Raw genomic sequence first — 20,082 nt, 5'->3', positions numbered from 1 at the left:
GTTTCCACTCAACACCAAGAACCAATATTGACCTCAGTGTCACTTAGGCATCATCAGGTAAGGGAAGCATTCCACGGATGATGGACCTTTCAGATGTTCCTGCAATCATATTGTCACCTTCCACAAAGAAAGCATTACATGACAAAATTAAAAATTATAAAGTATAGTTGATCTCCATGTCCATGAGGTGGTTTCCTTTCTGTAGACAGTTCATCTGTGCTGTATATTAGATTCCAGATATAAGTGATATCATAGAGTATTTGTCTCTTTCTGACTTACTTCACTTAGTATGAGAGTCTCTAGACTTGTGGTTGCCAAGGGAGAGGGGCAGGGAGTGGGGTGGACTGGGAGTTTGGGGGTTAGTAGATACAAACCATTGCATTTGGAGTGGATAAGCAATGAGATCCTGCTGTATAGCACAGGGAACTATATCTAGTCACTTGTGATGGAACATGATGGAGGATGTGAGAAAAAGAATGTATATATATGTATGACTGGGTCACTTGGCCATATAGCAGAAAATGAGAGAACACTATAAATCAACCATAACAAAATTTTTTTAATCAAAAAAGGGGGGGCATTTTAACTTTAAGATATGAATTGACCAGTCAAAATTGCAATGTTATACAGGAGGGAGGAGTCAGGGAGTTCATTAAAAGGGCTGCATAAGTTTTATGAAATAAAATTATATCATAGCTTTGCCCAAAAAAGTACAGTTGAAAAGTAGAAAACAATGAAGTTAAATTCTACTCTATATGCGTATTTAATTAAGAGGTCTTTTTCTACAAATCTGTAAAAATTTTACCAGGAAAGTTTGATTACAGCTTCCTTTTTTCTAAAGTTTTATATATAATAAATAAGTTTCAGTGGAGCATATTTAATCTCGTTCTGAAACCATCCCTTATGAAGTTAATATATCTGCATGTAAACCATTTTATTATTAAGATGTGGACATACCTACTAAAATGGTCAAGGCTAGGATCTCTAAGTAACAGTTAATCAGCAAATTAGTTCTAAATACTAGAATCCAATTGAATAATGTAATAAGTCTGTCATGAATTTAAACTACTGTCCCTGGTGATACTCAAAATCTCAAAGTAATTTAAAAAAAAAAATACATACTGCATAGGAGAACAAAGGGATTCTAAGAGCTCTGAGGAAGAATTTATACACTCTGTTAAAGGACACTGAAATATCATCTAAATAACAGTTCAAAACACCAGCACCAAAGCGATTAAACTTACCGGTGAGGCAACTGTCTGATACTCAAGAAAGATGGTTTTGTTCCACAAAAGTACATGTTGCTATAAAGGAGGACTTTTGTGTTACAGAAATTGGACCAAAAATCACTGCTCCTTTCAGCTTTTATCCAATTTGCTATTAATATAGAAGTACATACTTACTTTTGCCCTATATCTCAAATTCTCAGGAGAAAAAAAAAAAAAAAACACAAAGGCAAAGTCCTTAAACAATATTTATTAGCTCCAATTCTGTGCTATGGGTGTGCCAAGTTCTGAGCCTGAAAGAGTAGTTTCAGCTGAGTAAGCTCTCTAGTGAGGCTGACAGACACATGCAATTAATCCATTTTAAGTGAAATCAGAGTCCCAACTTAGACTCCAAAATCAGGCATATACTATCTCTAGCTCCCCCAAACAAATAACTCACAAAAAAATAGATTATTTTAAGATGCCAAGTACCCTTGACTCTTTCCAATAACATTTCTAATCATTAGCTTCTAATAACAACTAACTGACCCCACTAAACATGAGTAGCCTATTGACATAAATCTTGAATGCTACCATAAAAAGCCCATAACCAAACACAACATGCAGGCCACAGTGCATACTTAAAGTTTTAATATCAAAGCTAGTCTTGCATAACATTCAGTATGAAACCACTTTTCTTAAAGACTACATTTATAAGTATGAATTCAACAAATTACAGAAAACTGTAAACAGCTATCTTTCACAAATATTTTGCATACAAAAGATATTTATTTGTCAAAAGTGATGATTCGGCTATTGAGAGGAATGACAAATTGAAAACTTGAAAGTCCCAGAAAAATGTGAACGTTTTACTGCACATAGAAATGCCAGAACACAAAACTGAAGCAAATAAGAAATGAAATAAAAGTTTTAAAATAGAGTAAAAGGGAACCAAAAGAAATTAGAAAATATAAATTTATGTTTTATTTTGTCAATACTTAAATCAATAGTTACCATGTATAAATAATTATATTTAAAAGTTACATTCAGTGTTTTATTTATATTTATATATAATGCTCACTCACTGATATTTTACCTCTATTTTCAAATAAGACTGTGCTTCAGGAAATTAACAGTCATACACCTGGTAAGTGAACCAAGAAGCTGAATATTCATATATGATTCCACAGCTAGTCATACAGCTCTATAATAACAGTAAGACTCTCAAACAAGTCTCCTGTGAATCGCCACATAAACTCATTACAATCATCCGTTTCCTATGCAAAGTAAGTTGGACAAATGCTATCAGCTCATTGCACTCATTCACCTTCATCTCCTCCTTTCCTGCCTGTCTGTACAATAGAAGCCAAAAAGCAAGATACTCCAATCTCCAGCCTCCTTTGCTATTAAGGAGTAGCCATGTGAGTTAGCACTGGCCACTGAAAAGTAATTGAAGAAGGCTCTCCTTCAAAGTAAAAGACAAACTCTTACCAAGTCTTTTCAACCTCTTGCCTTCTCTCTTGCTTGGTGGTGCAGCTCTCATCTTGGGACTTTGAAAGCTAAAATTGCTAAGTAGAATGAGCTAGTTTTCTTAATGACATCCTTGAGCATGTACATCAACCCTGGACTGCCTCACTGAAGATTTCTTATTGTGTGAGAAAAATAAGTCTGTGGTTAAGCCTCTATGTGTGCAGTTTCTGGTAACCTGTGGACTAATGCAATCCTAACATAATCTAAGCTATGAATCAAGTCTATCAAATAGACTTATAAATCACTGTGGTAAATTAATCATAAGATACTCAAACAATGAAAAATTACCTAAGGGAAAAATGAATATCGACCACTGAAAATAAGATTAGTAATAACCAATAGTAAACACTCTAGCCAGAGTGTTTAATATACATGAACATATTTAATCTTCACAACCATATAAAGTTGGTAATATTGCCATATTCTCTCATGGTAAAATTTTAACAGTCCTTGACAAAAACAGAATATGGTAAAACAAAGCTAAATTTATCTACTCTGAGATTATGACCCTTCTATTTTTATGACATTAAAATGTCCTTTCTTTTATGAAATGAGAATAGTGGAAAGCAAGTTTACATTCATTTTAACATGCTTCCTTGGCAAAATAAGTAGATGATGAATCAATATCAGTACTCTAGAGTTTTACAAAATTTTAACAGTCCATGAAATCCAAAAGCCTGAGACCCACTAAAGTTATCAGCCTAGGATCACAAAACATTTGTGGTCTGGACACCAAAGTGTAGGCTCATAACCCCCAGGTTAGGTGAAGGAAATACACTAAATAAACTCAACTATTCGGTGAATACAATCAAAGACAGCAATGTGTAACTGTGAAGGAAAACAGCCATCCCATAATGTATAAAATGGGAACTTTTAGTGAAATTTTACCATGTTACCTCCCACAGAGTTTCCTCTAATTGATGTAGATTTAAACCATACCAGAGAAAATGGAATCAAGATAGGAATTCTCACCCATTCCAGCTTAAGTCTCAGATAACATTAGGTTTGGAGATTCATGTTTGGGAATAATGAACTTGTGGGTCTCTGCACACATTATTTCCCTCTAAAAGATGCTTATGGTTTCCCAACTTGAAGGAGCAGGGCAGTGCCGACAGCATCTGCTGCTCAGTTTATTCCCACTCTACAAAAGTTAAGGGGACCCAACACAAGTGAAGATCAGAAAACTGAAATGCAGCCAAATTCTTCTTCACCTCCATTCTTGGCATTTTGAAATGCTACTGTATTTCAATTTTTTAACTCATGAGTTTCTAAAACTCAGCCCTAGTTGTTTGGAAATGTATAAATTTGATCAAGCAGTTACTATGATAACTAAATAACTTAATAGCCAAATATTTCTAACAATTCGACCAAGAATTTTCTAACAAATTTGAGGAACATGATGGAGGATAATGTAAAAAGAAGAATGTGTGTGTGTGTGTGTGTGTGTGTGTGTGTGTGTGTAAAAATAACTGGGTCACTGCTGTACAGCAGAAATTGGCAGAACATTGTAAATCAACTATAATTTAAAATTAAAATAAATTAGCATAAAAATGGAATTTACAAAACTGCATAACGTAACTTAGGGAAGAAATCAGAAACTTTTTGCCTTGAATAATTCAAATAGTTACTTAATACAGAACAATTGGATAGATGTTAAATAGGTTTAGTCAACACCTACACATTTTCACATTTTTTTTATTTTATAAGATTCTGGTTACTTCAAAACCTGGCCAGCTCTTTTCTTTTTCACTTGTGCCCTCAAATGTCATTTATTACTGAAAACATCAGATAAAAAAGTATAGAAAACAAATGGTTTCTCTTTCTAACTGAAAATAGAATATACCTTCCAGCTTATATTTTATTTGTAGTTGTCTCAAATGCTAGGGCCTATGTTTTATTTGTTATTTGTTTTTGTTTTTTTAGGGCCACACCCAAGGCATATGGAAGTTCTCAGGGTAGGGGTCAAATTGGAGCTGTAGCTGCCAGCCTACACTACAGCCACAGCAACTCCGGACCCTTAACCCACCGAGCAAGGCCAGGGATCAAACCCACATCCTCATGGACATAGGTTCATTACCGCTGAGCCACCATGGGAACTCCAGGGCCTATGGTTTTTGTTTTCCGGTGGGATTTTGTTTGTTTTTGTAGGGCCTCACCCATGGCATGAGGTCGAATTGGAGCTGTCGCCACCGGCCTTCTCCACAGCCATAGCCACACAGGATCCAAGCCTCGTCTGTGACCTACACCACAGCTCACGGCAACGCCAGATCCTTTAACCCACTGGGCGCAGCCAGGGATTGAACCCTCGTCCTCATGGATCCTAGTCAGGTTCATCATTGCTGAGCCACTACAGGAACTCCAAGGCTTATGTTTTCTAATCCAATCTTCTAGCACCAATTTAGGTTACAGGAAAAAGTATACAGTATACAAAAACAGGATGCATTCATCAGTATTTACCACACACGCAAAAAAATGTAGGTGGTTAATGTAGAAGGGCAAGGTATTGGCTTTACAACTAAAATACAAAGGCATTTATATATTATGAGTGTGTGTGTATACACATGGTTTTGTATTTCAATTTTCCATATATAAATGGAAAAAAGATTTGTAGCGATATTTCCACCTTGAACTAATTTTAAAAGAAATTGCTTTTTTTTTTTTTTCGGATCCTAATAGAAAAAGTTGGGATCAAAGTACTGTGCACACACAGCTTAAAAGGTATTATCATCTACAGTTGTAATAGTGCCTCTGACTAGCCTTCTTCAACACTCCCTGCCATTCCCTTCCCTCCCCTCCACCCCCTCACTCCTACCAAAGCAACAATTTAAAGAGTTTTTAGGTGTACAGGAAAGAAAAAGGAGAACCTACAAACTTGATTTCACCCAGGCTGACTTCCTTAAACCAGTACCATGACTTCTGTTCTATGATGCCTCGTGTGCATGGAATATTTTATCTCTTTCACATTTTTTCCTGTACTAAATAAATTAGTATTCTAATTTACTTATATACAGGATCATGAAATTGGTAAAATATACTGCATCTTGTGAATACCTACAAAATTCAGGCAGGAATAAAGATGAATAAATAGTTAAAGATTATTATTTTAGCTCTTCTTGTCCATCTATTTATAAGCTTCTGTGTGTCTTTAAAATTTCCTCTAATACGTTGCTTCAACCACCTATGGGCCAATGCATACAAAACATAGCTAAAAGGTACTGAGCTCTTCATTAAAATTAAATCATTAATCAGGGAGTTCTCTTCATGGCTCAGTGGTTAACAAACCCAACTAGGATCCATGAGGATGAGGTGTTCTATCCCTGACCTCACTCAGTGGGTTAAGGATCCAGCGTTGCCATGAGCTATGGTGAAGGTCACAGATGCGGCTCGGATCTGACATTGCTGCGGCTATGAAGTAGGCCAGCAGCTGCAGCTCCAATTAGACCTTAGCATGGGAACTTCCATATGCCTTGAGTGTCACCCTAAAAAGCAAAAAAAAAAAAAAAAAAAAAGCAAAAAAAAAAGTCAATCAGAAAAAAAAAGATTACTTTTTTAAAATATCATAATTTGGTGGCCTCTTATCAGAGTCACAATAAAACCCCAAAAGCTATAGGTTGTTGTTGTTGTTTTTTTTTTTCCACTTTTGATTTTGAAATAACTTTAAGCTAAGGAAGTTTTGTTTTTTGTTTTTTTTCTGTCTTTTTGCTATTTTTGGGGGCCACTCCCGTGGCATATGGAGGTTCCCAGGCTAGGGGTCTAATCGGAGTTGTAGCCACTGGCCTATGCCAGAGCCACAGCAACGCAGGATCCGAGCCGCGTCTGCAACCTACACCACAGCTCACGGCAACGCCGGATCGTTAACACACTGAGCAGGGCCAGGGATCGAACCCGCAACCTCATGGTTCCTAGTCGGATTCGTTAACCGCTGCGCCACGACGGGAACTCCGGAAGTTTTTTTTTTTAAGTAGTTCAGAAATCCTTTAGATCCTTCCACCAGCCTCCCATAATTCATCATCTAAAATAACAACAGTAAAATTATCTACTCAAATTTCATCAGTTGTCCTAATGTCTATTTTCTGGTCCAGGACCTAGCCCAGAATCCCACATCTCATTGGTTATCCTGTGCCCTCAGTCTCTTCCAATCTATGACTGTCCTTTAGCATATCCTCCTCTCATAACTTGAACACTCTTCAGCACTGGCCATTTTGTAGAAGGTTCTAAAACCTGAGTTTGTCTACTATTTTCTGACACTTAAAATGAAGGATTTTTTTAGTAACAACACTACCTCAAGCTATCAGAAAACTGTTAGAGCTCATCAATGAATTTGGAAAAGTCTCAGAATACAAAATTAATACACAGAAATTGACTGCATTTCTATATACTAACAATGAAAGATCAGAAAGAGAAATTAAGGAAACAATCCCACTTACCATCACATCAAAAAGAATAAAATACTTAGGAATAAACCTACCTAAAGAGACAAAAGACCTGTACTCTGAAACCTATAAGATGCTGATGAAAGAAATCAAAGATGACACAAACAGATGGAAAGACAAACCATGCTCTTGGATTGGAAGAATCAAAATTATCAAAATGATTATACTACCTAAGACAATCTACAGATTCAATGCAATCCCTATCAAATTACCAGGGACATTGTTCACAGAACTAGAACAAAATTTTTTTTTTTTTTTTTTTTTTGCTTTTTAGGACCACACCCACAGCACATGGAGGTTCCCAGGCTAGGGGTTGAACTGGAGCTGCAGCTGCCAGCCTACACCACAGCCACAGCAATGCAGGATCCAAGCCGCATCTGCAAACTACACCACAGCTCACTGCAACACTGGATCCTTAACCCACTGAGCAAGGCCAGGGATCAAACCTGCAACCTCATAGTTTCTAGTCAGATTCATTTCCACTGCGCCATGATGGGAACTCATTTTTTGCTTTTGTTTTTTGTTTGGATTTTGCTTAGAACAAAATATTTTAAAGTTTGGAAGCACAAAAGACCCAGAATAACCAAAGACATCCTGAAAAAGAAAAATGGAGCTGGAGGAGTCAGGCTCCCTGACTTCAGACAATACTACAAAGCTACAGTCATCAAAACTGTATGGTACTGACACAAAGGCAGAACTACAGATCAGTGGAACAGGATAGAAAGCCCAGAATTAAACCCAAGCACCTACAGTCAACTAATCTATGACAAAAGAGGCAAGAATATACAATGGAGAAAAGGCAGCCCCTTCAATAAGTGGTGCTGGGAAAACGGACAGCCACATATAAAAGAATGAAATTAGAGGAGTTCCCCTTGTGGCTCAGTGGTTAACAAATCCAACTAGGAACCATGAGGTTGTGGGTTCGATCCCTGTCCTTACTCAGTGGATTAAGGATCCAGCATTGCCGTGAGCTGTGATGTAGGTTGCAGACGTGGCTCAGATCCCTCGTTGCTGTGGCTACAGCTCCAATTGGATCCCTAGCCTGGGAACCTCCATATGCTATGAGCACAGCCCTAAAAAGACTCAAAAAAAAAAAACCACAAAAACAAACAAACAAAAAAGAATGAAATTAGAACACTCCCTAACACCACACACAAAAATAAACCCAAAGTGGATTAGAGACCTAAATATAAGACCTGATACTATAAAACTCTTAGAGAAAAACACAGGCCAAATACTCTCTGACATAAACCACATCAATATTCTCAGGTTCTCAGATCCAGCTCCTAGAGCAATGACAGTAAAAACAAAAATAAACAAACAGGGATTAATTAAACTTAAAAGTTTCTGCACAGCAAAGGAAACCCTAAACAAAACAAAAAGACAACCCATAGAATGGGAGAAAATATTTGCAAATGAAGTGACTGACAAAGAGATTAATCTCCAAAATTTATAAACACCCTCTGCAGCTCAATACCAAAAAAACAAATAACCCCATCAAAAAATGGGCAGAGGATCTAAACAGACAATTCTCCAAAGAAGACATACAGACAGCCAAAAAACACATGAAAAGATGTTCAACATCACTATTAGAGAAATGCAAATCAAGGTACCACCTTACACCAGCCAGAATGGTCATCATCAAAGTCTACAAACAGGGAGTTCCCATCATGGCACAGTGGTTAACGAATCCGACTAGGAACCATGAGGTTGCGGGTTCGATCCCTGCCCTTGCTCAGTGGGTTAAGGATCTGGTGTTGCCGTGAGTTGTGGTGTAGGTTGCAGATGCGGCTTGGATCCTGCATTGCTGTGGCTCTGGTGTAGGCCAGTGGCTACAGCTCTGATTCAACACCTAGCCTGGGAACCTCCATATGCTGAGAGAGCGGCCCTAGAAAAGACAAAAAAAAAAAAAAAAAAAAAAGTCTACAAACTATAAGTGCTGGAGAGTGTGTGGAGAAAAAGGAAGCCTGGTACACTGTTGGTGGGATTGTAAATTGGTGCAACCACTGTGGAAAACAGTATGGAGATTCCTCAGCAAACTAAAAACAGAATTACCATTTTGATCCAGCAATCCCACACCTGGGCACTTATGCAGAGAAAATCATGACTCAAAAAGATACATAGAAGTTCTCATCGTGGCTCAGTGGTTAACGAATCTGACTAGGAACCATGAGGTTGTGGGTTCCATCCCTGGCCTCGCTCAGTGGGTTAGGGATCCAGCATTGCCGTGAGCTGTGGTGTAGGTCGCAAACGTGGCTTGGATCCTGAGTTGCTGTGGATCTGGTGTAGGCCGGCAGCTACAGCTCCAATTAGACCCCTGGCCTGGGAACCTCCATATGCCACAGGAGCAGCCCTAGAAAAGGCAAAAAGCCAAAAAAAAAAAAAAAAAGAAAGAAAGAAAGAAAAAAAAGACACATGTACTCCAATGTTCATTGCAGCACTCTATACAATAGCCAAGACATGGAAACAACCTAAATGTCCATCCACAGAGGAGTGGATAAAGAAGATGTGGTACATTTACACAATGGAATATTACTCAGCCATTAAAAAGAAAAAAAAGAATGGCTTTTGCAGCAACATGGATGGACCTAGAAATTATCATGCTAAGTGAAGACAGACATCAAGACACCAACACCATATGCTACAACTTACATGTGGTATCTCAAAAAAGGTCACAATGAACTCCTTTACAGAACAGATACTGACCCACAGACTTTGAAAAACTTATGGTTTCCAAATGAGACAGGTTAGGGGGTGGGGGGATGCATTGGAGTTTGAGATGGAAATTCTATAAAATTTATGATGATCGTTGTACAAATATAAATGTAATAAAATTCATTGAGTAATAAAAAATAAAAAAAAAGAACACTATCTCAGCTATGCCCTTCTTGGTGCATCATGATGTTGATATGTCTTGTGATATAACTTTGATCACCTGCTTAACTTGGTGTCTGCTAGTTTTCTTCACTATAAAAATATAGATTTCCTCTTTGTAATTAAATAATCATGTGGGGGAGCCACTCTGAGACTCTGCAAGTGTTCTTACATCTGATATATACATACATTTCTCATCATACTCTGCCCCACTAATTTTGGCTTGCTTGCAACAGCTATTATTGTGAGGTTTGCCTACTGGTGATTTTCCATCTCCATCATACCTTCTACATTCTTTATTGGAGTTCTACTGTAACAAAGAGCTGTCTCTTCTCCTCCATCTATTTATTTGATAATTGACATATATTGGCATTAGTTCATGGATATTTTTCCCCCAGAGGTTATAATCTCTTTTTATTTTGTTCTTCAAATTGTTCCACTAGGACTCCTTTATGAGTGCATTCATTAGACCTCCTTCTGAATTGTAAATGCCACTTCAGTTGGGGAAGAGCAAGTAATTTCTCTGAATGAGGGATCACACATGGTAAGACTAACTTTACCACTTACATTACGATAAAAAAAAATCGTTTTTATGGAAAAGAACTATATATATTGAAATATCCCAAATGTGGTGTAATCTCTCAACTCTTGTTCATCCAAGACCTAATGGCCTTTGATCTTTATTTTATACATATTATTGAATTTTCTCATATTTAAATTTTCAAAAAATTTAAATTTCATATTTAGAAGCTAAATTTTCTCAGTATTTAAATCCACCTTCCCTTACACCACCCCCTCCCCAAATATTTTTGGCATTTCAAGAACACAGCCCAAACCACTAGAAATTCATATTAGTCAAAATTGATAATAAGTCTTAATTATGCTGAGTGAAAAAAAAGTCAATCCAAAAAGTCAAATACTCTATGATTCTATTTACATAACATTCTTGAAATGACAAAATAATAGCGATGGAGAAGAGAGCAGATGAGTCCTTGCCAGAGGCAAGACTGGGGAGTGACTGTGTCTATAAAAAAGGCCAATAAGGAGGATCCTTGTTGTGACAGAATTCTTCTGCTTCTAGATTTCATCAATGTCAGTACCCTGGCTGTGATATCACATTACAGTTGTGTAAGAGATTATAATGAGAAAAACTGGATAAAAGGTACAGAGGACCTCAGCATTATTTCTTACAACTGCTTGAGAATCTACAATTATCTCAAACAACAACAAAAAAATAGTGATAATGAGTTTCAACCCTGGCTTGAATACTCAGGAGAGATAAGATAATCACCATCATACCCCAACCCTGGAGATCCACTGATTGCCACTATCGGGTCTCCCCAGAATAACCAGCTGATGGCTAATTCTTCTTCAGGGTGTCTTCTTTCTGATTAGCCTTTATGTGAGTGGGAATAAGTACCATGAGTTAGGGAAGAACAGAAAAGTGCCAAGGATCAATAAGTGTTGGTTTGTCAACTGAACTACTAGCAGTTAACAGTCAAAATGTAATATTTAGCTCATAATGAATATTTGAAAAAAAAAAAATCTTTTCTTTTCACAGCCACACCTGCAGCATATGGAAGTTCCCAGGCTAGGGGTCGAAATCAGAACTGCAGATGCCAGCCTATACCACAGTCATGGCAACAGTGGAACTGAGCTGCATCTGTGAACCTACACTGCAGTCTGCAGCAACAGTGGATCCTTAACCCACTGAGAGAGGCCAGAGATCAAATCCATATCCTCATGGACACTATGTCAGGTTCTTAACCCACTGAGCCATAACAGGAATCCCCATATTTGAGAAATTCTAAACCTTCACCACCAATTATTTTCAACATGTAGGACACAAGCAGTGAGAAATGTAGCAGGAGGGAAGATGGTTTTAGTTCCAATGACAAAACAAGGTTCCTGTTCAAGCCACTAACACCAACTCCTCCAAAGTACTTTTTATTGCTTAACAGAGGTAAAAGCACAGAAATGGTGGTGGCAAGAGAACTTAAAACCAACTCGGACTAAACCACCAGCTCTACAAACACTAACCCTCCACAATCATCACAAATGACTGAGGAAGAAAACACCCCAACACGGCAAGAAACACATCCTTCATCACAGTTCAGTAAATAGTGGTTAATTAACAATGTGAGACCAGATGTGGGTTTTTTTTTTTTCTGAAAAGATAAAAATCCTAACAGTCAAAATAATGTAATCATCAGTTTGTTTTTCTCTCCACAAAGGCTGACATTATAACCATTAAGCATATTTAGTAACTACATATATTCGAGCTCTGATAAAGGTACAGAAGACCAATTACTACAAATTGCTGCCCCTTCCCAATTTCAGTATTAATCTATCTAAACAGAAAATGGTGTAGGGGACAAGAAACTGCCCTCACAGATGCCTACAATCGTTACCTTGTGCTGTCCCAAGTCAATAGAGAGTTTCAAACCACATGTTCCTCACCTCCTCCAGAGGATGCAATGGTTGTAATCACATTACCATTACAGATTAATACTAATATACTAAGCTTAATAATATGATAAATTAGGTATTTCATATTAGATTCCAGCATGGACATGTAGAAGACATCAAAGTTTATATCACATTTAGAATGGATAAGCAGGAGTTCCTGTCATGGCGCAGTGGTTAATGAATCTGACTAGGAACCATGAGGTTGCAGGTTTGATCCCTGCTCTTGCTCAGTGGGTTAAGGATCTGGCATTGCCATGAGCTGTGGTGGAGGTCGCAGACAAGGCTCGGATCCCTCATTGCTGTGGCTCTGGCGTAGGCCAGCGGCTACAGCTCCAATTAGATCCCTAGCCTGGGAACCTCCATATGCCACGGGAGCAGCCCCAGAAAAGGCAAAAAGACCAAAAAAAAAAAAAAAAAAGAATGGATAAGTAATGGAGTCCTACTGTATACCACAGAGAACTACATCCAATTTCTTGGGATAAACTATGATGGAAAATAATGTATATAGATGTATGCATGGGTCACTTTCCTGGACAGCAGAAAAGTGCTATATAAATGTACATGTGGGTCACTTTGCTGTACAGCAGAAACTGGCACAACACTGTATCGACTACTTTAATAAAAAAAATTTAAAGACATCAAAATTTAGAGGAAAAAAATTTTTCTAAAAATCTTAAAAACCAAGAAAATTCTATTCAACAACTTGGATTTTTTTCCCCTATGAACTAAGAAATGTCCATCATTGCCACCTGCCATGATAAAGAGGTACTGGCATAAATGTGTGCATAGGATGTATGATACAATAAGCAGCTGATGGAAACATGCACAGAGACAGCCTGTCCAGAAGACTGGACTTCTGCAATATTTCTAGCCCATTTCGATTGTGTCTCTTGGGCTCTCAACCATCTCAAGTCTGGAGAGCAGACCTCTGCCTTTAACAGGACTCCTGTCTCCTCTCTCTCAAACCACAAGCTTCTACACTACATGCAGTCACTTGCTGTCTACCGCTCAATCCTATGGCTCCAAATGCACTGAACAAAGGTCCACACGTATTTTCCTAAACCACGCATGCTGCTGAGATGACTGTGGGCTAGTCTGGAGAATCTTTCATATCCCCCGGTCCACTGGAGGATGAATTTCTAAGCCCCTAAGGCTTAATACACATGCATCATGAGGTCTCCAGCCTCCTCAGAGCTGGCACAGGACAGCTGTTACAGCACCAATGCATCACATTCTACTTATAATGCAATAGATTGGTGAGTTCCTTGCGGGGCAGATGTCTTATGTTATCTGGGAGTCCCCAGGCCTGGTAAATACTAGCTATTTCACTAAAATGTGATACAACAAGAACTAATATTAGGCATTGCCCTCAATAGCAAACGTACTTTCTTTCACTTAATCCACAAAACAACCTCAAGGAGCCATCATTCACATTTAACAAATGGGACGCTTACAAACAATGAGGTCACCTACCATAAAAATATAGATATTAAGGAACTATCACCAGTGTCCACACTTCCCTAACTCTTTACACTAGTCTAGATCAAAGTTTTTGTTGTTGTTGTGGTTGTGGTTGTTTGCTTTTTAGGGCTGTACTTGCGGCATATGGAGGTTCCCAGGATAGGGGTCAAATCGGAGCTACAGCTGACAGCCTACACCACAGCCTCAGCAACTCAGGATCTAAGCCACGTCTACAAACTACATCACAGCTCACTGCAACACCAGATCCTTAACTCACTGAGCAAGGCCAGGAATCAAACTCACAACCTCATGGTTCCTAGTCGGATTCGTTTCCACTGTGCCATGACGGGAACTTCGAGATCAAAGTTTGTTGAGGCAATTACAATTCCTTTTCATCACCTATAAAACTTGCAAAATAAGTAACAAAGCTTAAAAAAATAAGTTTTCTAATGAGTCAAGAAGGTACAGAGTTCCTATTGTGGCTCTTGGGTTAAGAACCTGACTAGTATCCTTGAGGATGCAAGTTCGATCCCTGGCCTTGCTCAGTAGGTTACAGATCCAGTGTTGCTGCCAGCTGTGGCACAGGTCATAGAAGAGGCTTGGATCCAGTGTTGCTGCGGCTGTGCCATAGGTCTGTAGCTGCAGCTCCAATTCAAACCTCAGACTGGGAACTTCCATATGCCACAGGTGCAGCCCTAAAAAGGAAAAAAAAAAAAGGGTATAGTGTTTCTGTGTTTTGAAAAGGTTACTGTATCTTGATTTCAAATAGCTAATTCATGTCAGAGACACATGCCACTATTACTTTATATAATATTACTTATTTATGTGAATAGAATTTCAAATATCCCCAAAGGGTAGACCTTTTTGTGATCATTTAACTTTCCCCAAAATCCACATGGGTAAAGTTTTTTTCAGGCAAATGGAATTTTTTTTTTTTTTTTTAAAGAAGCATAGTGAGTTTTCTGATGAAGCAAAGAAATTTCTGATTTCAAGAACAGGGCTTTGGAGTAATACTGTATCCCTCCCTTATTAAGTAGTAAAACACAGTAAATAAAATGATAATGACAGGAGACTATAGCTGCTTTTGTTTGTATTTTTGTCCTTTCTGGAGAGGGGAAAAAAACTGCAACAAGTTCACAATCAGGAAGTTCTTTTTTTTTTAATTTTTGGTTTTGGGGTGGGTGGGTGGGTGTGTGTGTGTGTGTGTGTGTTTAGTGTTCTGTAAACCCAGGTTTTGGGGTGGGTGGGTGGGTGGGGGTGTGTGTGTGTGTGTGTGTGTGTGTGTGTGTTTAGTGTTCTGTAAACCCAGGTTTTGGGGTGGGTGGGTGGGTGTGTGTGTGTGTGTGTGTGTGTTTAGTGTTCTGTAAACCCAGGTTTTGGGGTGGGTGGGTGGGTGGGTGTGTGTTGTGTGTGTGTGTGTGTTTAGTGTTCTGTAAAAACCCAGGATCTGGGAAGGATTGTGTTAAACCAGGCTCCACACAGCGCTGCAGTTGGAAACATTCATTTTGAACCTCAGCCAAGATATGCAAAGCTAATTATGGAACTGTTAATTACTAAATGTTTAAAAGGTTATTTGAAGGCGACTAAGTTTCCACCAATATTGCAAAAGAATGTGAATAATTTTTACATAAATTTAAGTCCTCACTCGTTCAAAGCCACTTGCTAATTAGTCTAAAATTAGTTTTTCAGTAAGAAATGTGTATTTTTTTTAACCTACAAATTCAAATATCATTCTTATAAAAGCTGGATGCTTATGGCCAAACAGGCATTACTTTGCAAGACATGCTTTTCAAAATTGCACCCAGACCATTTAGTTGTATTTTACGAAAAAGTACTTAAGAAACAAATATTTATTACTAGAGCCCCAAAATGAGCCAAAATATAATTAAAGTATAAGTTGTCAGATGAAAATATGAGACTGCTCATAAACGAAGATAAAAAGAAATGGAAAATTTAACTGTAATAAACACAATTCTTCCACTAGATTTGAAAGTTAAATATTCACCAGAGATAGACTTTTGTGCAGATTCTCATAATTTAAAGTTCTCTGGGCTAAAGGTAATTTTTCAGCCCTCTCATTATGACTCAAGACATATTCTACTGAGTAACTGCAAAGAATTCAGTCTTGTACTGTTAGGAGCTCTCCAAAGACAAATTCATAAATTAGCTACTAAATCAAAAAGTTAAATAACAAAGAAAAGAAAATTTTTTTCATTAGCGAAGAACAAAGTATTATTAACCAGGAAGAGATGAGGTGGGAGCTGCTTTACACAAACCGTTTTAAAAAGTAACTTTTATAACCACCTAAAAATACAACCTCTTAGAGCTTGAAAGTAGAAGAAACAATTCTGCAATTCTCTGTTTCACCTGAGAAACCAAATACTGGCATTTAAACATTCTACATAAGCAATCTGAAAGGGCTGAACTCAGTAAGTTAATAAAATCGTTTAGCAAAAACATTTTATTGTTTCAAGCCTTGGGAGAGGGGGAGCTGTTTGTAATTTATTTGTCTTTTACTTCACTAAATTGCTTAGGTGACCAAGCTTCCTATTTAAGTGGTTAAAGACATAAACCCAAATAGTTTAATAAAGCAATTACTTAAGAGTCCTGTTTTTCCAACAGAGGTGCACTGAAAAATATCAATAGAATGCTTAACGTTCCTTCTTTTCAAGGAGGTTTGTTACCAAGAATACAGTGCTCCATTGACAAGACCTTAGCCACTTTCCAGACACACACAATACTTCTTCCCTCCTCTCAGACTCTCAGGTGAAAAATCTGAATTGTGAAATGTGGTTATTAATTCGGGTGACAATTTTTTTTGTTGTAGTTATTTCCCCCACCATCTTCCCCTCCAGTGATGTGTCTAAATAAATGGCAAAATGAGTTTCCATTTTCCCGAGGGGGCATGAAAAGCTTCCTAATTTTATAATAATTTTCAAAGCCCCTCTGTTTACACTGAGGTGCTCCCTAGCCCCAGATTCCCTTCACACTAATTTCTTAGGTTACACTAGTGACACCATGATTACTTCTAGGCATCCGATTGACCTAGTACAAAACTATGTCTTCATAGTCTGACAGAGAAACTAGCATTAAAAAAAAAAAAATGATAAATTCAACAAAAAATAATTTTACCTCTTTCCCTCTATTCTTGTCTTTCAAAACACCTTTCTTTTCCCTGTCATGAGAACCATACAAACTCCTTGACCAAATCTATCCTGAACAACAGAAGGAAGCATGACAGCAAAACTTTCCTAACTCATACCCTTCTGGTCATATCAAGTTTATTTAAGAACTCTGCTTTTTATATTATAAAATTCTAATGCTCAAGCACTCATAAGACAGTACAGAAAAACTTCCAGCCTTTGCAGTCACAAAGCACTCAACAGAAAAGACACCTGCTACCAAAACATTTTTTTTTATACTTTTGAGTAATAACTTTTACAAGATCATTTTTGACCAGCCAGGTAAAGATGGAAAACATTTACATTTTCACTACTTTCTCTTTAAAAGCAATACTAAATAAACATGGGGGTTTGCACTAGTAATAACCAAATGAGCATCAAAGTTAACAGGGCAGACACTTAGGAATGTTCACAATGTTGGTAGGTTTCTCTAGGTTTACTTTTCTATGAAGGTTTGGTGGGAAGTGTGGGGCTTTCAGACTGTTCGTGAAGCTGTCCCATTGTGGTGTTAGTAACTGGCCCACTTCTGACTCAGGCCAAGTTCTATGCTGGTCGGTTTGCAATCTATTCTCCACAACTGGCACGGAAACAGGAAAGTTTAACAGTTCATTTCTTTGGCACAATCCAGATGCCGTCACAGTGGAGGTTTTGTCTCTTCTGGTCTTGTTTAGTGACCCTCCCCCTCCCACCCACCTGACACTAGGTTTCCAGTCATTACTATTCTAACCAACCAACCTAAGATACCCCCTCCCCCCAATTTCCACCAAAGGCCTCTGACATCATTTTCTGACTGGCCTTGTTAGGTTCTAATATTCTCAGCATGTGCAATTTCACTTGGCACCCCTAACACTGAAAGGCACCAAAATATTTCACTGAAATGTGCTTTTCCAACACACTGTGACTGGGAACGTGCATTTCAGATGCAGAAGATTGACAAGTGTAAAACAGCAGATGAGGAAGGCACAGGACAGGCAGTGTCACAAGATCAAAGCAGGACATTCTTTGTTTAGAATAAAATAACCCTTTAAAATATGAACTTTCTGGGGACACTGTGAAATGAATTTTCTTGTAAAATGATCACCCAGCTTCCACACGTTGGGTAAATATGTGCAATCTATCTACAATCCCCAGATGAGACCGCTCCATCAGAAAAAAAAAAAAAATGAAACATCAAAAAACGGTACCAGGTGTCATTCCTGGGCCTTGTCCAAAGGCAGCCAGCGGAAGATTCTACGTTATTCTCTTCTCCCCACACTAAATAAGCACAATCAATGGAAGAGAAGAAGAGCATTTGGATTTGAACAGATGGCATCCAACACCTAACAAGAGAAGCAACTCTTTCGTGCCTTAGATGCTCAGTGTCTGATGGACCAAGGATCAGGAGGGCTTATTTGTCTTAAGACGGTTGGCAGCAGGATCCCCTGTAGTCACCATCCCAAAGCTTAGGAACATGCGTCATTATCCAGTCAACAACTAAAAGCAGAAAAATCAAACAACCACATTTTTAAAAAAATGTCCTCCTCTCTAGTCCAACTTGAGACGACAAAATCCAACACCATCATCAATTCTTCCATTTCAAGCCACAGAAAAATAAGCCTGAAGGTACACGAATGTATAAAGGTTAACAAACTTATCTAATTTTGACAAGGTTGTGCAACACCGAAAGAATCCGCAGGGCGCCCTTCCCGGGGGCGGGGGGGGGGGTGGTATTTGAATATGCCTGCTCTGCAGCTCTGTCTGCAATTGAAACTAAAAGCACAAACCCAGCTATTCAACTCCCCCCCCCCTCCTTTTAAAGTAGCATCCCTTTGGCAAAAAAAGCAAAATAGTAAACACACAAACATTTCAACGTTTTACCTGAGAAGGCCACCACGGATCTGTCTTTTGCAGAGCCCTACAAGTTTCCTCACTACCTATGTAAACACCCAACAACTCTTAAGGTAGAAAGGACCACATTCCCGGGAGGAAGGGAGCCTGCGGCCAAGGTGGCAGAAGTGGCCGGCCGAGGGGAGGGGACTCCCACCCCAACTCCAAGAGACTCACAGGCCCGAGCGCGGCTGTGAAGAGGGCACACTCGGGAGAGACCGCCCTGCCCTGCGGGACAAACGCTGGGACAGGTCAGTTACGGGGAGGGCGGCGAGAAGAGGAAAGACTCGAGAATGGGGGCAAATACAGCCAGAATAGCCAGGGTAAGATGAAGACCGGATGCCGCTGCAAGTTGGGGTCCTGATCCTGGGCGCGGGTGCGCCAACCTAGCCGCGACGCGGCGGTGGGGGCAGGGAGGATGCAGCCGGCGCAGGGCTCACCTGAGGGGTCCTCTCCGCGGGGTTTTTCATCACCGCCTGGCGGAAGCTGTTATCCACGTAGGACGCCATCTCCCCCCGCGGCCGGGAGCAGGGCCGCTCCGCGCCCTCGGCCGCCTCCTCCCGGCCCAGCGCCGCCGCCGCTGCCGCCGCCGCCGCCTCCGCCCTGCGCGCTCCGCCCGCCCGCCTCTGGCCAACCAGCCAAACCGCGGCGGCGGCGGCGGCGGGGCGGCCGAGCCCGGGGCGCGCGGCGGGGCGGGGGGCGCACGAGGCCCGAGGGTCCCTGCGGCGCCGGGCGGCCGGGAACCTTCTGCTTCCTCTGTGCCGCGCGGCCGGCAAGGCTCCCTCCGGGCCCTGGCTCGACACGCCTCCCCGGCTCCTCTCGGGGACTCTGGCGGCTCCTCCCGGCCCCGCCGGGCCTGAGTTATTTTTAGGGAGTTAGAGCGGCGGTGAAAGGGGAGGCTACGGGCGCCCAGGCCTCCTTCCCCCTGGCTTCTCTCGGGGGCTCGCGCCGCTGCCTCGGGTCTGCTGGAAGCACTCGGGCACCGGGGCGCCGCGGCCGCCGTCCGAGGGCCGTCTCAGGTCCGGGCTCTGCGAAGCGGGATGGCCTCGGCCGCCGTCCCCG

At 40.0% G+C, this 20,082-nt stretch overlaps 1 protein-coding gene across 1 annotated transcript in view; it reads right to left on the bottom strand.

Annotated features, from left to right (window-relative positions):
* LOC110262100 (rap guanine nucleotide exchange factor 6-like) overlaps positions 1–19,614 on the bottom strand; it is a 147,444-nt gene extending 127,830 nt beyond the window's left edge. Inside the window, exon 1 of the mRNA XM_021101306.1 lies at positions 19,461–19,614. Coding sequence (XP_020956965.1) covers positions 19,461–19,529 — 69 coding nt within the window. The 5' untranslated portion in view covers positions 19,530–19,614. The remainder of the gene's footprint in view (positions 1–19,460) is intronic.

Source organism: Sus scrofa, chromosome 8, assembly GCF_000003025.6.
Source record: "Sus scrofa isolate TJ Tabasco breed Duroc chromosome 8, Sscrofa11.1, whole genome shotgun sequence".
Lineage (NCBI taxonomy): Eukaryota > Metazoa > Chordata > Mammalia > Artiodactyla > Suidae > Sus > Sus scrofa.
This window is presented reverse-complemented; position numbering and strand designations above follow the sequence as displayed.